This window comes from Thalassophryne amazonica, chromosome 5, assembly GCF_902500255.1.
Source record: "Thalassophryne amazonica chromosome 5, fThaAma1.1, whole genome shotgun sequence".
Lineage (NCBI taxonomy): Eukaryota > Metazoa > Chordata > Actinopteri > Batrachoidiformes > Batrachoididae > Thalassophryne > Thalassophryne amazonica.
Genome location: NC_047107.1, coordinates 57,398,526 through 57,414,058, shown reverse-complemented (window position 1 = coordinate 57,414,058; position 15,533 = coordinate 57,398,526). Strand labels below are relative to the sequence as shown.

The 15,533-nt window shown below is 42.8% G+C and overlaps 1 protein-coding gene across 1 annotated transcript; it reads right to left on the bottom strand.

The window, feature by feature from the left end:
- Nucleotides 1-463: 463 nt before the first annotated feature.
- Nucleotides 464-5,158, bottom strand: arl6ip4 (ADP-ribosylation factor-like 6 interacting protein 4). The gene is made up of 5 exons (XM_034170355.1): nt 4,942-5,158; nt 4,543-4,860; nt 2,450-2,567; nt 780-849; nt 464-700 (listed from the first exon to the last, which is right to left on the bottom strand). The coding sequence occupies exons 1-5, from the start codon at nt 5,042-5,044 to the stop codon at nt 635-637; spliced, it is 675 nt and encodes a 224-aa protein (XP_034026246.1). The 5' UTR covers nt 5,045-5,158; the 3' UTR covers nt 464-634.
- Nucleotides 5,159-15,533: the final 10,375 nt, after the last annotated feature.

Here is a 15,533-nt window from a genome sequence, read left to right as displayed (position 1 = left end):
CGCCTCTCTGGCTCCCAGAAGACATTTGACTATGGTTGCTGGTGTCGCTAACATCGCATTTCTCAAAACAGAGATAAGTGTCCAAAATATCAATGTAAACTTGTGCATTTATTGATGATGTAATGACAGCCATCTCCCCAGTGCCTTTACCTGACATGCAGCCCCATATCATCAATGACTGTGGAAATTTACATGTTCTCTTCAGGCAGTCATCTTTATAAATCTCATTGGAACGGCACCAAACAAAAGTTCCAGCATCATCACCTTGCCCAATGCAGATTCAAGATTCATCACTGAATATGACTTTCATCCAGTCATCCACAGTCCACGATTGCTTTTCCTTAGCCCATTGTAACCTTGTTTTTTTCTGTTTAGTAGTGATGGGATGAACAACACTGGTGCGTCAACACTGTGCCGAGCACACAAGAGTGAAACCCCGTATTGGTGCGTGTATATATATAAAACATGGTAAAATTTGGTTTGAGCACAAAGCGGACTTAAATTTACATACCCAATAATTAAATATGCAACAACATAAACATTTTAATGTCTTATTAAAAACAAAACAAAAAATTAGGTTTCACGTGTTCAAAATGTGTTTTTTCACGTTTGTGACACTTTATGCAGGTCATCACTACATCTTCTGTCTGTTGAGTCCCAATTTTCTCTGAAAGGCGTCTGCGTCTCCCCTGGTAGCTTGCTGTGGAATCAAAGGCAGGACACTGTCACATGGGTATTTAATAATTTCCTAAATTTAGAATTGAAATTTTCTTTGGTACCTTGTTGATCTCTCTGTGTTTTTCTCGGCTGACGATCTCCTCGATAATCTCGCCCTCTCCTCTCATTAGCCTGAAAGACAGAGATGAAGCTGACACAAACATTGGCTATGGACAACACATGATGTACCATCCACGACATCAGCAGGTATTATTAAATAACAGGTCCTGAGACACAGAATGAACAGTCAGACGGGTCCCTCGGTTTAAGTGAAGACCTGGATTTCAGCCTGAGCTGGTTTTTGTGTGTACTTTGACGCACACAAAACTGTTATGATTAGCTGTTCTTTGGCGTCACTAACTTGTCGTCACTGTTCTATTATTACGCTGTCCTTGTTGAGAAACACAATTAAGTTCATAACATCCTGACATATTTGTATCCCAACATATTCCTCCTTGTACGTATCAGTAATCCCATGTCTCAATTTAACATGGTGAGACAAAAATGTTCCGGAAGACAAAGCTTACCATCTGGGCGGAGAAAGTGCCCTTTATTCTGGAAAGCACACAAAGGTCTCACACACACATACTAAAAGCATACAGAGTTAGTGTACATGATAACAGTCTTATTTTTCACTAGACTGCAGGCTATAGTCAGGACAACGAGGTCATCATGATGAGAAACACATATGGACTTTGCATATGGTGTTTTTTTTTCCTTCAAAAATCTGACCGCTCAGATCTGTGTTCGAGGGACTTATCTATAGTAAATTAAATGATATTTTTTTTCCACGTTACATTTGTCAAGGAGCTGTGAATAATCGTAAGGAGAGAAAAAAGAATACTCAGAATTTTGAGAGTTGGGAGATACTACAATTGATTTTATTTATCCGTTAACTATAAATTAAAATCTATATCTATATCGTAAATCAGACACATTTACACCAGTTCGAGTTCAGTGGCGATGTCAATTAATGATGGTTAAAGTCGAACCAACGTTTTTGTGCATGAACATCGGTAAATAATGCAGAGACTGCTTTTGGCGCCTTTAGCCGCACAGTGCTCCGTCACGTAGCAAGTGACGGAGCACTGTCACCACAGTCATCTTCTTCATCATCACTCTAAGGGGAGAAAAATGTTCAGCAACAATCTGGGTTAAAGTGTGTGGTCAGGCAAGCCTCCAAGGAGACGTGAAGCATAGACAAAAGGAACAAAACAATGAGCAGTTCTTCTTACTGGTGAATATTTACGAGACAACTGTACCAGCTGCTAGCATTGACTCGAACATACTTTTAAGTGCTACTTATTAATTTAACTGTTTTTGATTTATCTGGTAGTTGCTACCAGATTTTCTACGTCCAATCGGTGGGTCTGCACCTTTTAATCAAACCCACGTCATATTTACATTTTTTTTTGTCCTACATACAGCTTGACTTCACTCATGTCACAATCACATCAACCGGCAGTTTTGTGTGTCAAACTCCAGGTATAAAAACCAGCTCAGGCTACCAATCCAGGTCTTCACTTTGTTCCTCTGGTGGTGCTCATGACTTTTGATCAAAGAAACGGAGGGACCTGTCTCACTGTTCATTCTGTGTCTCATTACTGTTATTTAATCACAAGACATCAACAGGACTCAGCAAGTCTGAGATCAGCCTACGTTCTGACAGGATTTGTGCTGAAACATGATGAAGGTGGAAGCCCTCCTTCAGATGGAAGCTAAACAGTCTTGCCTGGTGCGTCCTGTTTCGGGGTCCACCACCCTGCGGATCACACTCTGCCTGGCCTCGTACTCCTCTTTGGTGAGCGGCCTCTTCGTAGAAAGTCGTGCCTTCTGTTCATCTGTCATGACTGCAGAGGGAAACAAGCCTTAAGACATAAACATCATTTGTCTGCTTTCATAAATGTACCAAAACAAGCAATGTGAAGAAGAGGGGAAAAAAGATGGTGGGTATCATTCATGCAGTATCTGTAAACAAAATGTGATCTTCTTCTCCACTTGGAGCGCGAGATCTACATACAGATTGGGGTGGCATCTGAAGTTCTATCGATGCTGTACCAGATCATTGTGGTTAAGAAGAATCTGAGCCAGAAGGCAAGGCTCTCAATTTACTAGTCAATTTACACTCCTATCCTCACCTGTGGTCATGAACTTTGGGTAATGAATGAAGGAATAAGGTTGCATATACAAGCAGCGGACATGAGATTCCTCCATCAAGTATCTGGGCTTTCACTCCTGGACAGGGTGAGAAGCTTGACAATTCAGAAGGGACTCTGCTTAGAACCGCTGCTTTGCATCGAAAAGAGCCAGCTGAGGTGGTTTGGGCATCTGGTGAGGATGCCCCATAGTCACCTTCCTAGGGAGGTCTTCCAGGCACATCCAACTGGGAAGAGGCCCCAGGGAAGACCCAAGACACAATGGAGGGTTTATATTTCCCAGCTGATTTGGGAACACCTCGGGATCCCTCAAGAACAGTTAGAGGCTGAGGTTAGGGAAGTGTGGAATGAGCTGCTTGGTCTGCTGCCACCGCAACATGGATAAGCAGCTGAAAATGAATAAACAAATGTATTACATATAGAAAACTGCTTCATCTCACTTGTCTGGCTTGAAAGCCGCATATTTAAAGTGTGTGTAACCTTGCAGATATTCACCTTTTTAAAATAACCAATCATACGATAGAAGTGTTGAACTTCGAGAGACATTCACTTATCATGCCAGGGACTTTAATGTCCCTGAGTCTTCAACCTCTGAAATTCAGAAATACCTGGGAAGAGGTTTATGGAATCATGGGGTCAATGGACAGAGGTGTTTGGCGATGCCAGCACCTTTGCAGGAGAACAAACGTCCAAGTCTTTAGGGTCCTGGTGCTGCATGTCTCAGTATACGGTTATGAGACTTGCATGTGAATCAGTGACCGAAGGAGACGACTTTTGTTGTTGTTGTTTTTTTAATGATTTGCATTGAATTTGGTACACATACAGAGGTGGATCCTGGACTTACCCAGCAAAGTCAAATTCGCCTAAGGTCAGTCACCAGGGTCAGTCATGTCTACATGTCTGAATGCTGGCCCAGGGTCTTTTGCTGATTTCTGACATAATTGGTATGTCAGTGAAGCATGGCCAGAATGGCAATTAGCAAAAAAAACAAAAAAAACAACAACAACAACAATCACTTTGGCAAAGCTCAAGGAATTTGTTTTTGAACCCAATTTGGCCCAAATGTGGATTCCAGAATTGCTGTGGAAAGATCAGCCAGAAGGCTGAAGGTCAAGATCACTGGGGTCAAGTGTCAGATTGCTGTAGGCCTCACTGTAGGATGTCTGTGTTACTAGGTCTCTGGAGGATCCTTGTAGCGCTGGAATGATGTCAAATGTACGGTTACTGAGGGAGACTCAGAAGAGGAGAATCACTTGCATTATGAAGGAACGCCAGCCTCGACATTCTGGCCATGTGGGGCATTTTCTGGGCAGGATCCAGCACACAGGTGTCTCAGTGTAGAGGACCACAGCAGCCGGAGAAGGTCGACGGGACACCCAGGTTCCACCTGGCTGCTGGACATAGATGGTTATTTTTGAGAGGTGGGTAATGGACCATTTGTCTGCCTGGGTGGTTGCCGTCCAGGACCCAAGTGGGGTCCATAGTGCAGTACAAGTGACCTTATTATTAGAAAATAACAGCAGCCACAAGGATGCAGGTTCATTAAGTTCTCATACATACATTCCATAAGGATGCCTGCAAATAGCACTAATTAATTTATCTAAAAATCATCATTTCCACTGAATTCTGCCATTAAATGTTTGCATAATGCTCGGAGCAGAAGTCTCACCGGGTCCCAGCTCTCCTGCTCCATCATCAGCCTGCCACACCTGCAGGAAAGGAGCAGCTTTCTCCTCCGAACCTCTGGCTCTCAGTGCTTCTGCTTTCTTCTTTTCTTCCTTTTCCCTCCGTTTTTCCTTTTTCTTCTCCTTTTTCCTCTGCTTCTTGAGCTTTTTCTTCTTCAACTTTCGTTTCTTCGCTTTACTTTTCTTTCGCGTCGTCTTTTCATCGCTTGAGGACGAAGAAGACGAGGACGGAGACGACGACGATGATGACGATGAGGAGGAGGAAGGAGTCCGTTTGCGTTTCTTTCTTTGCAGTTTCAGGTCTGAGGGACAAAAGAGGACATCAATCAGCTGAGTGCTTTTGTAAAAGTCTTATTTTGTATGGGTGTATTTAGCAGACCCACCTGGGGTCCTGCTGGAGGAGGAGGAAGAGGAGCGCCTCCGTTTTTTCTTTTTGTCGTGTTTTTTCTCTCTGCCGCTCCTGTCACGTGACCTGCTGCGGTCCATCTCTGAATCAACAACAAACTGGGTCACGGAGGAAAGTAAAACGTCTTATTAAAGTTGAAAGATTATAACTGCGGAAACCACAGAAGGAAATGTAACCGTCCCTAATTTGTGTCCGTCGGAAAACACGGTTTTCGGTTTGGTTCCTGGTTCCGACAGTGTAAACTACACAACAGGGGCTGCTCAGTAATAATAATGGCAGTTAAATTTATTATTATTATTATTATTATTATTGTTATTAGTCATGCATTGTGTAGAAGGCACTTTTGTAAGATAAGGTTATGACTTCTCCAAAACTATATAAACAAGAATGGACATATGGTCTGTAAATGCACATAGACACTATCTGCAGCAAGATCATGTTTTAGGTCTTTGGAGTAGGTCTGTGGGTTGACCATGACTGTTCTCACCATCCTTCTCTTCAGCTTATCTGAGAGTTTTCTTGGCCTGCCACTTTGGGCCTTAACTAGGACTGTGCCTGCAGTCTTCCATTTCCTCACTATGTTCCTCACAGTGGAACCTGACAGCTGAAATCTCTGAGATAGCTTTTTGTATCCTTCCCCTAAACCATGATGTTGAACAGTCTTTGTTTTCAGGTCATTTGAGAGGTATTTTAGAGGGTCCATGTTGCCACTCATTCGAAGAGATGCAAAAAGGAGAAACATTTGCAAATGGCCACCTTAAATACACGTTCTCATGATTGGATTTACGTGTGTAAGGAGATCAAGGGTCAATGAGCTTACCAAACCAATTTTGTGTTCCAATAATTTGTGCTAAATGTATTCAAATCAATAAAATGACAAGGGTGCCCAAATTTATGCACCCGCCTAATTTTGTTTAAATAATTATTGCACACTTTCTGTAAATACTAGAAACTTCATTTCACTTCTCAAATATCAGTGTGTTCGTCTGCTATATGATATATTTAACTGAAATTTCTGATCCATAAAATTATCAGAGGTGCCCAAACTTTTGCATACAACTGTATTTGTCCTATCAACTTTTGTTTTCGCTGCGTTCATCCTTGACCCAAAATACATAAGCATACCAAACGGCAAGTGTTACCTCTCCCCAGTTTCTCCAAGATCAAGTGAGTGAGTGTTAAGCCTGGTTCACACGACAGGATTTTAAAATTATCTTTAGGTTTCCAAAACCTGAGAGACCACACACGTGAAGATAAAAAATCATATTCAGTGACTTGGAAATGTTTATGTATCCATACCCTGACTTGTCTGAAGAAAACTGGCAATAAAACTGATTATTTACAGGTATTATAGCAAAGGGACCCATTACTTATGCAACCCATCATCTTGGCTTTTATATTTTTAATTAATTTATATAAAGTTGTAGAGATTTGCTTTGAGTTTCAGTGAATATAATTTTAGAAATTTTGATTTGAGAAGCCACTTTTGTATTTGAAATGCCATATACAAATTAAAATGTGTGAAATATCAAAGGACGCAATACTTTTGGAGTGCACTGAAATATATACGTATTAGGATACTTCACAGTAAGCAAGATTTTTATAGGAATAACCAATTTTTTTTTTAGACGTGAGGGCCAAAAGTTACAGATATGGTGACTTTAATACAGTGACTTAACCAGTTAATTTCAAATTATTAATATGCAGTCTTCTTGTGGCTGCTCCTGTAAGGAGTCACCACTGATCATCAGTCTCCATCTCATCCTTTCCTCTCTCACACTTGCATGATGTCCCACACCAGATCCATAAACTTCTTTGGTTCCATCCTCATCATCCTTCTCCCTTTATAACCTGGGACCCTCCTCTGCATATGTAACAATTTCTATCTTGTCTCTCTGACTTTGTTAATTATTTATCCCATTGAATAGAAAAAGCAAAGTAGCGATTACTAAGAGACACTAATATGAGGAATATCACTTCCATTGTGAAGGAATGTCAGTGTCGTCATTTTGGCCATGTAGCCCGTTTCTCTGTGGATGATCCAGCACACAGGTGCCTGAGTGCTGAGGATCCCAGTAGCTGAAGTAGGCCAAGGCGACGGCCACATTTCACCTTGTTGCAGCAGATAGATGGTTATTTTAGAGATGTGGGAATAGATCGGTTGTCTGCCTGAGTGGATGCCATGCAGAAACAAAGGCAGTTCCGTGGTGTCGTGGATGTGGCGAAGTGCAGCACCAGTGCACGCTCCCAGACTTGACTTGTATATATAAAAATAGTATATGCTGGTCATTTTTTTTGTGCATTTTGCTTCTACATTTCACACCACTGAGCAACTCATACTTTTTCATAAAAATGTGTCCATGAAAATTCAGTAAGGTATATCTTATATATTATATTCCAATTCTAAGGTGGAATTATGCTAGTATATTAAGGTATATCTAAATATCTAAAAAGGAAGAGTAAAACAGAAGAGTAGAAAAGAGTAGAGTAGAGCCACTTAGGTGCCTGGTCTTGAGAACCAGAGATGATATAAAGAAGCTAAATAGAGTACGCCACAAACCAATTAGAAGCAAACCAATTAGAAGCCTATGCAGTGTTCTTTAGGACATCTTTAGTGGCTTGGACACAGTCTCTGCCTGTTGCTTTAGGCTTCCTATTCAAAGTAGAAACATTAACTAAAACATCAAATGAAAATAATCTATTTAAGTGTCATAGAAAACTGAATGTTTTCCATTTGTGCAATGGGAAGAATAGACAGACAGACAGACAGACAAATACTTTATTAATCCCAAGGGAAATTGTGCATTATCTGTGCTCCAAGGATAAATAGAATTAAAAGATACAATAAAATGGAAGGAACAAAGCCCACCACAGAAATAAATAAATAATAACTAAAAACTAGCTGCTAAAACACATTCTCCCTCCTGCCTCTCCCAGCAGAGGCCTCATTAAGCAGCCTAATGGCACGCAGAACAAATGAGTTCCTCAGTCTCTCTGTAGAACATCTCAGTGACCGAAATCTCGAGCTTACTGAACTTCTCTGGATGGAGAAGACAGAGTTCAGCGGGTGACTCTCATTAGACAGGATGGCATGGGTCTTTGTGAGTGTTCTCTGCTCCACCACTGTCTCCACAAAGTCTAAGCCCAGACCCACTACAGAACCAGCCCTCTTAATGAGCCGGTTCAGTCGATGAATGTCCTTCTTAAAAGCACTGCCCCCCCAACACACCGCGGCATAAAATATACAATACGGAATACATATATGTGTAGCCCTGTCTAAAGTCACTGACTACAGTACATAAAATCAGTAACATATGTAAATAGTTGTAGGATACACCAAAAGTTCATGATATTAAAACTGGTTAGAAGGTGCATTAGATAACATTTGCATAAATAACATATGTACTGTTTAAATGAATTCATTCATTCATACTGTTTAAAAGTTAAGCTACACATTTCTAAAATGTGCCATGGTCCTTTAAAATCCCGAACTTAGGAAAAATATGAGTTTGTTTGAGCAAAAAGTCTGTGCAATCTAACCTGTTAACAATTTAATGTCAGTCAGTTTAAGTATTGCTATTGGAATTTACTGAAGTAACAGCCAATCCCAAGTTTTTCCTAAAAAGGGGCAGAACAAGTGACGTCAGCCAGAGTGTCGTTTTTTTTTTTTAGCAGACATACTGAGGGTCGGAGAGAAAGAGTCAATCGGTGTGTAACAGAGCGTTCTTCAAGTTTTATCTGCACGGTCGACTACTCGTGGGCCTGATAATAACTTGTTTGTAACTTAAAGGTAAAGAAAAACCGTGTGCCATTCGTTCTGTGTTGTAACGAACAGTTACAGTGATAATTCATGTGTGGTGTTAGTTAGCGGTCTGCTAATTAGCGTAGCATACCATGAACATGTGCCTTGATACCATACTGTTCCTGTAGTATTGAAATGCTTGCTAGTTGAAACCGATTTCACGTATTTCATCACGAAATAAGTGTTGGTATTGTGACTCAACTGAGTTAATATGCTTAAAGGAGACGTGGAGAGAGAGAGAGAGGTTTGGAGCGGTTTTCCCAGTCTTCCCAGTGGATGGACTCTGCAGTTTTCCTGGTGCTGTTTCGTGCTCATTCTTCCTGGTGGTTCCTGAGGTCCCGACAGCTCCGGTGGTTCCTGGTACTAGCTGCTCCGGTCTTACTGCCATTGCCCTGGTGACTGTTAGCTCCCCTATCAATTCATTTGGGATTTGTGAGTATTAAGTGAATCAACTGAACTGCACGTGCTCTTTTTTTTTTTTTGTTCTGCTTGTGTCGGAGTGAAGCGGCCATAAAGTTTTAGGCCCCATCGCACCCTAGCTTCAACTCAGGCCTGCAACTTTTGATTAAGGAGTAAAAATTGAGTGTGTGTGTGGGCCCACTGAAGATTTGGAGTTATTGAGTTGTTTTTTTTTTTGTTTTTTTTTTTCATATATTTTTTTTAGGGTTCTAGCCAAAGTTCAAGAGTATTTTTTTTTAAAGAAAGACAGGTCACTTTATATTGGCGCAGCTCAAGAACAGGAAGATAATGTTATCTCATATAAATGTGTAAAAGATTTTTTTTTTTTTGTATACTAAAGAAAAAAACTTGAAAGCAGAAGAAACCTCAGTTCAACTTGCACATTTTCGGTTATAACATTTTTAGTTTTGTTTATATTATTTTTACTTTACCAAAAGTGTTTTTTCTTCTTCAAGTTGTGTAAATAAATGCCTGCACAAGGATTATTGCATTTAAAGTACCGTTGTATGGTGTCCTTATTAATTTTAGTAGGAAAACTCAGAGATCAAGATTTAGTAAAATTTAAAGGGAGGTACCTTAAAGGGTAATAAAACATAAAACAGTTCATCAACGAACTCAGGCCCGATCCCATTGTACTACCCACTCTAGATAACTATAGCTACGTGGGACAAGGGTTACATATGCATTTGTTGAAAGATGAAAATGTTCCATTCAACTCTGCCTCAGATTTTTTTTTTTTTTATCTCATCTGAAAAAATTAGATCAAAAAGAAAATAGGGTGCTTCATTTTGGGCCACCCTGTATATTATGAGATTGCAAATGGAGTTCTTTTGTGCAGTGCCTGTTTCTAATCTGTTCGAGTCTTTACATTGTTACAATGTTACTATGACCAAGAGAACTGTATTTTATTTACGAACAATGTTCTCATGTTGATGTTAACCTGTCCATTATGACATGTACTGCTGCCTTTCTTGGCCAGGTCACCCTTGTAAAAGAGGTTTCAATCTCAGTAGGTTTTCTTTCTACCTGGTTAAATGAAGGTTGATATTATTTGGATTACAGTACAGGGTAACCCAGTCTCACGGCGGTTCGTGAAAAGTACATTACATTAATCTATGGATTCCTGTTGGGGGCACTTTTTGTGATGGGGAAGTGAATTAATTAAAAGTTTTTGTTTTGTTTTTTTTTGCAAATGTATTAAAAATAGAAAAGTAACAACATCACACCACATGTACATAAGTATTATTGAATATGATGTCACAAGCTTGGCACGCCTATCTTTGGGCAGTTTTGCCCATTCCTCTTTGCAGCACCTCTCAAGCTCCATCAGGTTGGATGGGGAGTGTTGGTGCACAGCCATTTTCAGATCTCTCCAGAGGTGTTCAATGAGATTCAGGTCTGGACTCTGGCTGGGCCACTCAAGGACATTCTCAGAGTTGTCCTGAAACCATTCCTTTGGTATCTTGGCTGTGTGTTTAGGGTCATTATCCTGCTGAAAGATGAACCGTCGCCTCAGTCTGAGGTCAAGAGCGCTCTGGAGTAAGTCTTCATCCAGGATGTCTCTGTACATTGCTACTTTCATCTTTCCCTCAATCTTGACTAGTCTCCCAGTTCCTGCCGCTGAAAAACATCCCCACAGTATGATGCTGCCACCACCATGCTTCACTGTAGGGATGGTACCTGGTTTCTGCCAAACATGACACCTGGCATTCACGCCAAAGAGTTAAATCTTTGTCTCATCAGACCAGAGAATTTTGTTTCTCATGGTCTGAGGGTCCTTCAGGTGCCTTTTGGCAAACTCTTGGTGGGCTGCCATGTGTCTTTTACAAATAAGTGGCTTCCGTCTGACCACTCTACCATACAGGCCTGATTAGTGGATTGCGGAAATGGTCGTCCTTCTGGAAGGTTCTCCTCTCTCTGACTAAGACCCTTCTCCCCTGATCACTGTTTAGATGGGTGGCCAGCTCTCGGAAGAGTCCTGGTGGATCTGAACTTCTTCCAGTTATAGATGGAGGCCACTGTAGTCACTGGGACCTTCAAAGCAGCATAAATTTTTCTGTAGCCTTCCCCAGATTTGTGCCTCAAAGCAATCCTGTGTCGGCAGTCTACAGACAATTTCTTTGACTTCTTGCTTGGTTTGTGCTCTGACATGCACTGTCAACTGTGGGACCTTATATAAATAGGTGTGTGCCTTTCCAAAACATGTCCAATGTTGTGTGTTGGGGGGGTGTGGCTGGACATTTTGGTGTTCTTTTCTTTTCTTTGCTCTCCAGGTGGTATGAAAACTGATTCTTCTGTGGAGAAGGTGCTGGCTGAAGAGTCCTTCACCCTCATCAACGTTATGTGCAGCACCTGTGGATGGTGCTCACATGCAACCTTAAAGACTTTCAGCTGAAGCAGATAATTAGATGGCATTCTGCATTTAAGCCATGTGTGATTCAAGCAGAATGGCCGGGAACTCGACCTTGTGGTGTTCATTTGTGAGACGCTGAGGACCGCGCCTGGGTTTGACATCGTGCCTGTGAATGAAGAAGGGTGAGGGACACATGCTGTCAGCACACATCAGAGGTGAATAATTGTTTGACTAATTGTTGATAGTAACTTGGTATTTTGTTACGCAGTATATTTGAATTGTGATGAGAATTGTGCAGCTCGCTTCTCACTGCCGTGGTGTGCGGACAACTGATCCTCCACCTGTTGTGAGAAGCTGCTCATTTACATAAAGCTTAAATACAGACCTGAATGTGTTGCTGATAGTGTGTGCCTTTTGAAGGATATTGCTTGTAACTGCTGACTTACCTCTTCTATCCTTCGCAGAGAGTCGGTTTGTCGTGTCCACCTGGGGGGTGTTTGGCGGTAAAAGTGAGTCCAGAAGCGCCGGGCCTCGATCCTTTTGGGCGCTGGAGAGCGTGCCAGCCTTCACTCCACCAGACTGACGCTGTTTTAGTTTGTACACGTTGTTATGCACCAAAGGGTGGAAGAAATAAATTGTTTTGTTATTGGAACCGCTTTCTGGTTATTTTAGCGCTGGGTTCCGTCAGACGCAGGTCCGCTCCTCAACCCGCGTCGACACATAACAGTAGTTCCCGGCCATTCCATAATGGACCCAGCGGCAGAGGCGGTTCCTTTCGCCGAAAGAGTTCAAGAACACTTGGAGAAAATATGGGAGCAATTACTGCATCTCACAAACCAAATTAAACCAACAGATGCCCGTGTTACGGAGCTTGCAGCGCAAGCCGTTCCGCTTCCTGCTGCTCCAGCTGCGGCACCATCGATACCGGTGCAGATAATTCCGTCACCCAGAGATTCGGCGTCCGAACTGATTATTTGTCAGCCGGAGCCTTATGCGGGAGACGTTGAAGCCTGTGCTTCATTTTTGATGCAATGTTCTCTGGTGACGTATCTCCAGGTGTTCTGGGACAGGCGAAATAATACACAAAAAAAAAACTTGTATGGGTTAATGTTTTGTTTCTTTGAATAGGGGTTATAATTTGTTTGGGGAGTCAGAGGCGTGTCTGGTGGAGTGAACGATAGGCGGTTAGAAGCCCGTCTGGACTCACTTGATCGTTGTTTTTTTTTATGTGTATTTAGGTATTTTCTGTTTGGGTCTGGGGTTGTTTTGTTGTTTTTTATTTCCCTACTTCCCTAACCCCAACCTCACTTGCCCCAAGTCCGTTCGTCTTGTGGGTTGTGGGGTGGTGCAGGTCGGTCACGCTGAGCATTCTCAGAAGACCTGCACCTGGGGGGGGTTGTTAGGGGCGTTTTTCTTGGTTTGGTTAGTGCCCGGTTCCACTCCAGCCTCGGTGGGCCTTTGTACCGTTCGTCATCGGTGTTGCCGGGGTGTGGTGCAGCGGGGACATACCTCAGTCGGAGGGGTGGGCCGATCTGTTGCTGTATGCCATTTCGGTAGTTCCACCCCTCCCGAGAGGCTGGGGTATGGTCGAGTTGGGGCATCGGACGTATTTCCGGTTTTCCGCTGCGCCTAGGGGTTGGGGCTGGGTTAGTTTTTCCTGTTCCCTTCCCCGGCTTGATGTTTTGTGCCGTTCGCCAAAATTGAGCCGCCGAGGGGCTCTGGGAGGGACCTGGGGTCTTTCGGGGTGCCGGGGAAGGTAACAGGGTTTAACGGTTGTTTTATTTGCCCCCGGGGTTGTTTAGGGTAGTCCTCCGGGGGTTGGATTTTGATTTTGTTTTGTTTCCTTCCGGGTTCCACCTCCAGGGTTGATGGGACGGTCCTCTGGGGGGAATTGGTTTGTGGGGCCGACTAGCCAGGTGTGGCCGGGTCTGGGGTTCCAGGGTTGTGGGGAGGGTGCCTCCTGGGGTTTGATGGTACGGTCCTCTGGGGGGCGCCGTTTGCTCCATGTGTACCTGGGGACCTTTGTGGAATTCCGGTTCTGGCTATTTCTCCTGGAACTGGCGGTAAAGGCCTTCTGGGGGTGTTGGGCTCTGCAGGTCGTTCTGGGAGGGTTGTTTGTTGTTTTTCTTTTGTGCATTGTGTTTGTGGGGCTGTGTTGGGTTTTTGCATTTGGGAGTTTTTCTTTTCTTCCCGGGGTTGGATGGGACGGTCCCCTGGGGAGGTTTTGGGTGGGTTTTATGTTTTTTTTCTTGTGTTGGATTGTATTGGGGACTGTTTTGGGGTTTTTGTTGATGCCAGCCGGCCTTCCAGCTGCGGTGCCCTGTCCTGCTGTCTGTGGTGGACCTTGGGAGCGTTATGCTGTCTGCTTCCTGACGAGGACCCCCGGAGGGAGGTGCTATTCTCGGACCTGGTTTGTTCGGTCACCGGGAGGCTTCCCGTTAAAGGGGGGGTACTGTTGTGTGTTGGGGGGGTGTGGCTGGACATTTTGGTGTTCTTTTCTTTTCTTTGCTCTCCAGGTGGTATGAAAACTGATTTGTCTGTGGAGAAGGTGCTGGCTGAAGAGTCCTTCACCCTCATCGTTATGTGCAGCACCTGTGGATGGTGCTCACATGCAACCTTAAAGACAGGTGAATAATTGTTTGACTAATTGTTGATAGTAACTTGGTATTTTGTTACGCAGTATATTTGAATTGTGATGAGAATTGTGCAGCTCGCTTCTCACTGCCGTGGTGTGCGGACAACTGATCCTCCACCTGTTGTGAGAAGCTGCTCATTTACATAAAGCTTAAATACAGACCTGAATGTGTTGCTGATAGTGTGTGCCTTTTGAAGGATATTGCTTGTAACTACTGACTTACCTCACCTCTTCTATCCTTCGCAGAGTCGGTTTGTCGTGTCCACCTGGGGGGTGTTTGGCGCTAAGTGAGTCCAGAAGCGCCGGGCCTCGATCCTTTTGGGCGCTGGAGAGCGTGCCAGCCTTCACTCCACCAGACAGACGCTGTTTTAGTTTGTACACGTTATGCACCAAAGGGTGGAAGAAATAAATTATTGGAACCGCTTTCTGGTTATTTTAGCGCTGGGTTCCGTCAGACGCAGGTCCGCTCCTCAACCCGCGTTGACACATAACATCCAATCAATTGAATTTACGCCAGGTGGACTCCAATTAAGCTGTAGAAACATCTCAAGAATAAACAGTGGAAACAGGATGAACCTGAGCTCAATTTTGAGCTTCATGACAAAGGCTGTGAATACTTACGTAGATGGGATTTTAGTTTTTATTAAAAATAAAATTTGCAAAAATCTTAACCTTTTTCCACATTATGTTGAATTTTTGAGGGAAACAAATGAATTTCAATTTCAGAATATGGTTAACATAAAAAGATGTGCAAAAAATGAAGTACTGTGAATTCCTGGATGCACTGTACACTGATTATGCATCAAGTGTAACCAGATTGCAATTCAGTGGAATAAATTAAAAGGTGATTCAGTTTCTATATTCTTGATAGTTAATCACTGTGAGATGTGATTATTTCAACAGTGAATTGAAACAAAGAAAAGCACTGAATCTGGTTCAGTGTTTAACCATATACTGTAACAGTAATTTTAACTGCAGAGTATTTTCATGTCAGTTTCAAGTCACCTGGCTAAAAGTAGAAAGCAAGACAAACTCAAGTGTCAGGGGGTGGTGGCCAGTGCACTTGGTTTTCAGTGCGGAAGGCTCCCGGTTCAAACCCCACCCCTGCTACATTTCTCCATGCATTGCAGCGTTGCATCAGCAAGGACAGCTGGTGTAACATTTGTGCCAATTCAACAGGCAACGCCACCTTGGATTTACTGTGGCAACCCAGAGTGCAGACAAGGGAACATCTGAAGGGACTCACTATCACTGTAAAAGCAACAAGTGTAATAAATTATGATCACATTTATTCAATAAAGGAACACGAACAGAAATAAG

Bases quoted from the DNA above. Each gene is read 5' to 3' on its own strand.
- arl6ip4 (XM_034170355.1), bottom strand. From the start codon at position 5,044: ATGGACCGCAGCAGGTCACGTGACAGGAGCGGCAGAGAGAAAAAACAC. The intron at 4,861-4,941 runs GTGGGTCTGCTA...TTTGTCCCTCAG, and splicing joins CTCCTCCAGCAGGACCCCAG to ACCTGAAACTGCAAAGAAAG. The intron at 2,568-4,542 runs GTGAGACTTCTG...TTCCCTCTGCAG, and splicing joins AGCAGGAGAGCTGGGACCCG to TCATGACAGATGAACAGAAG.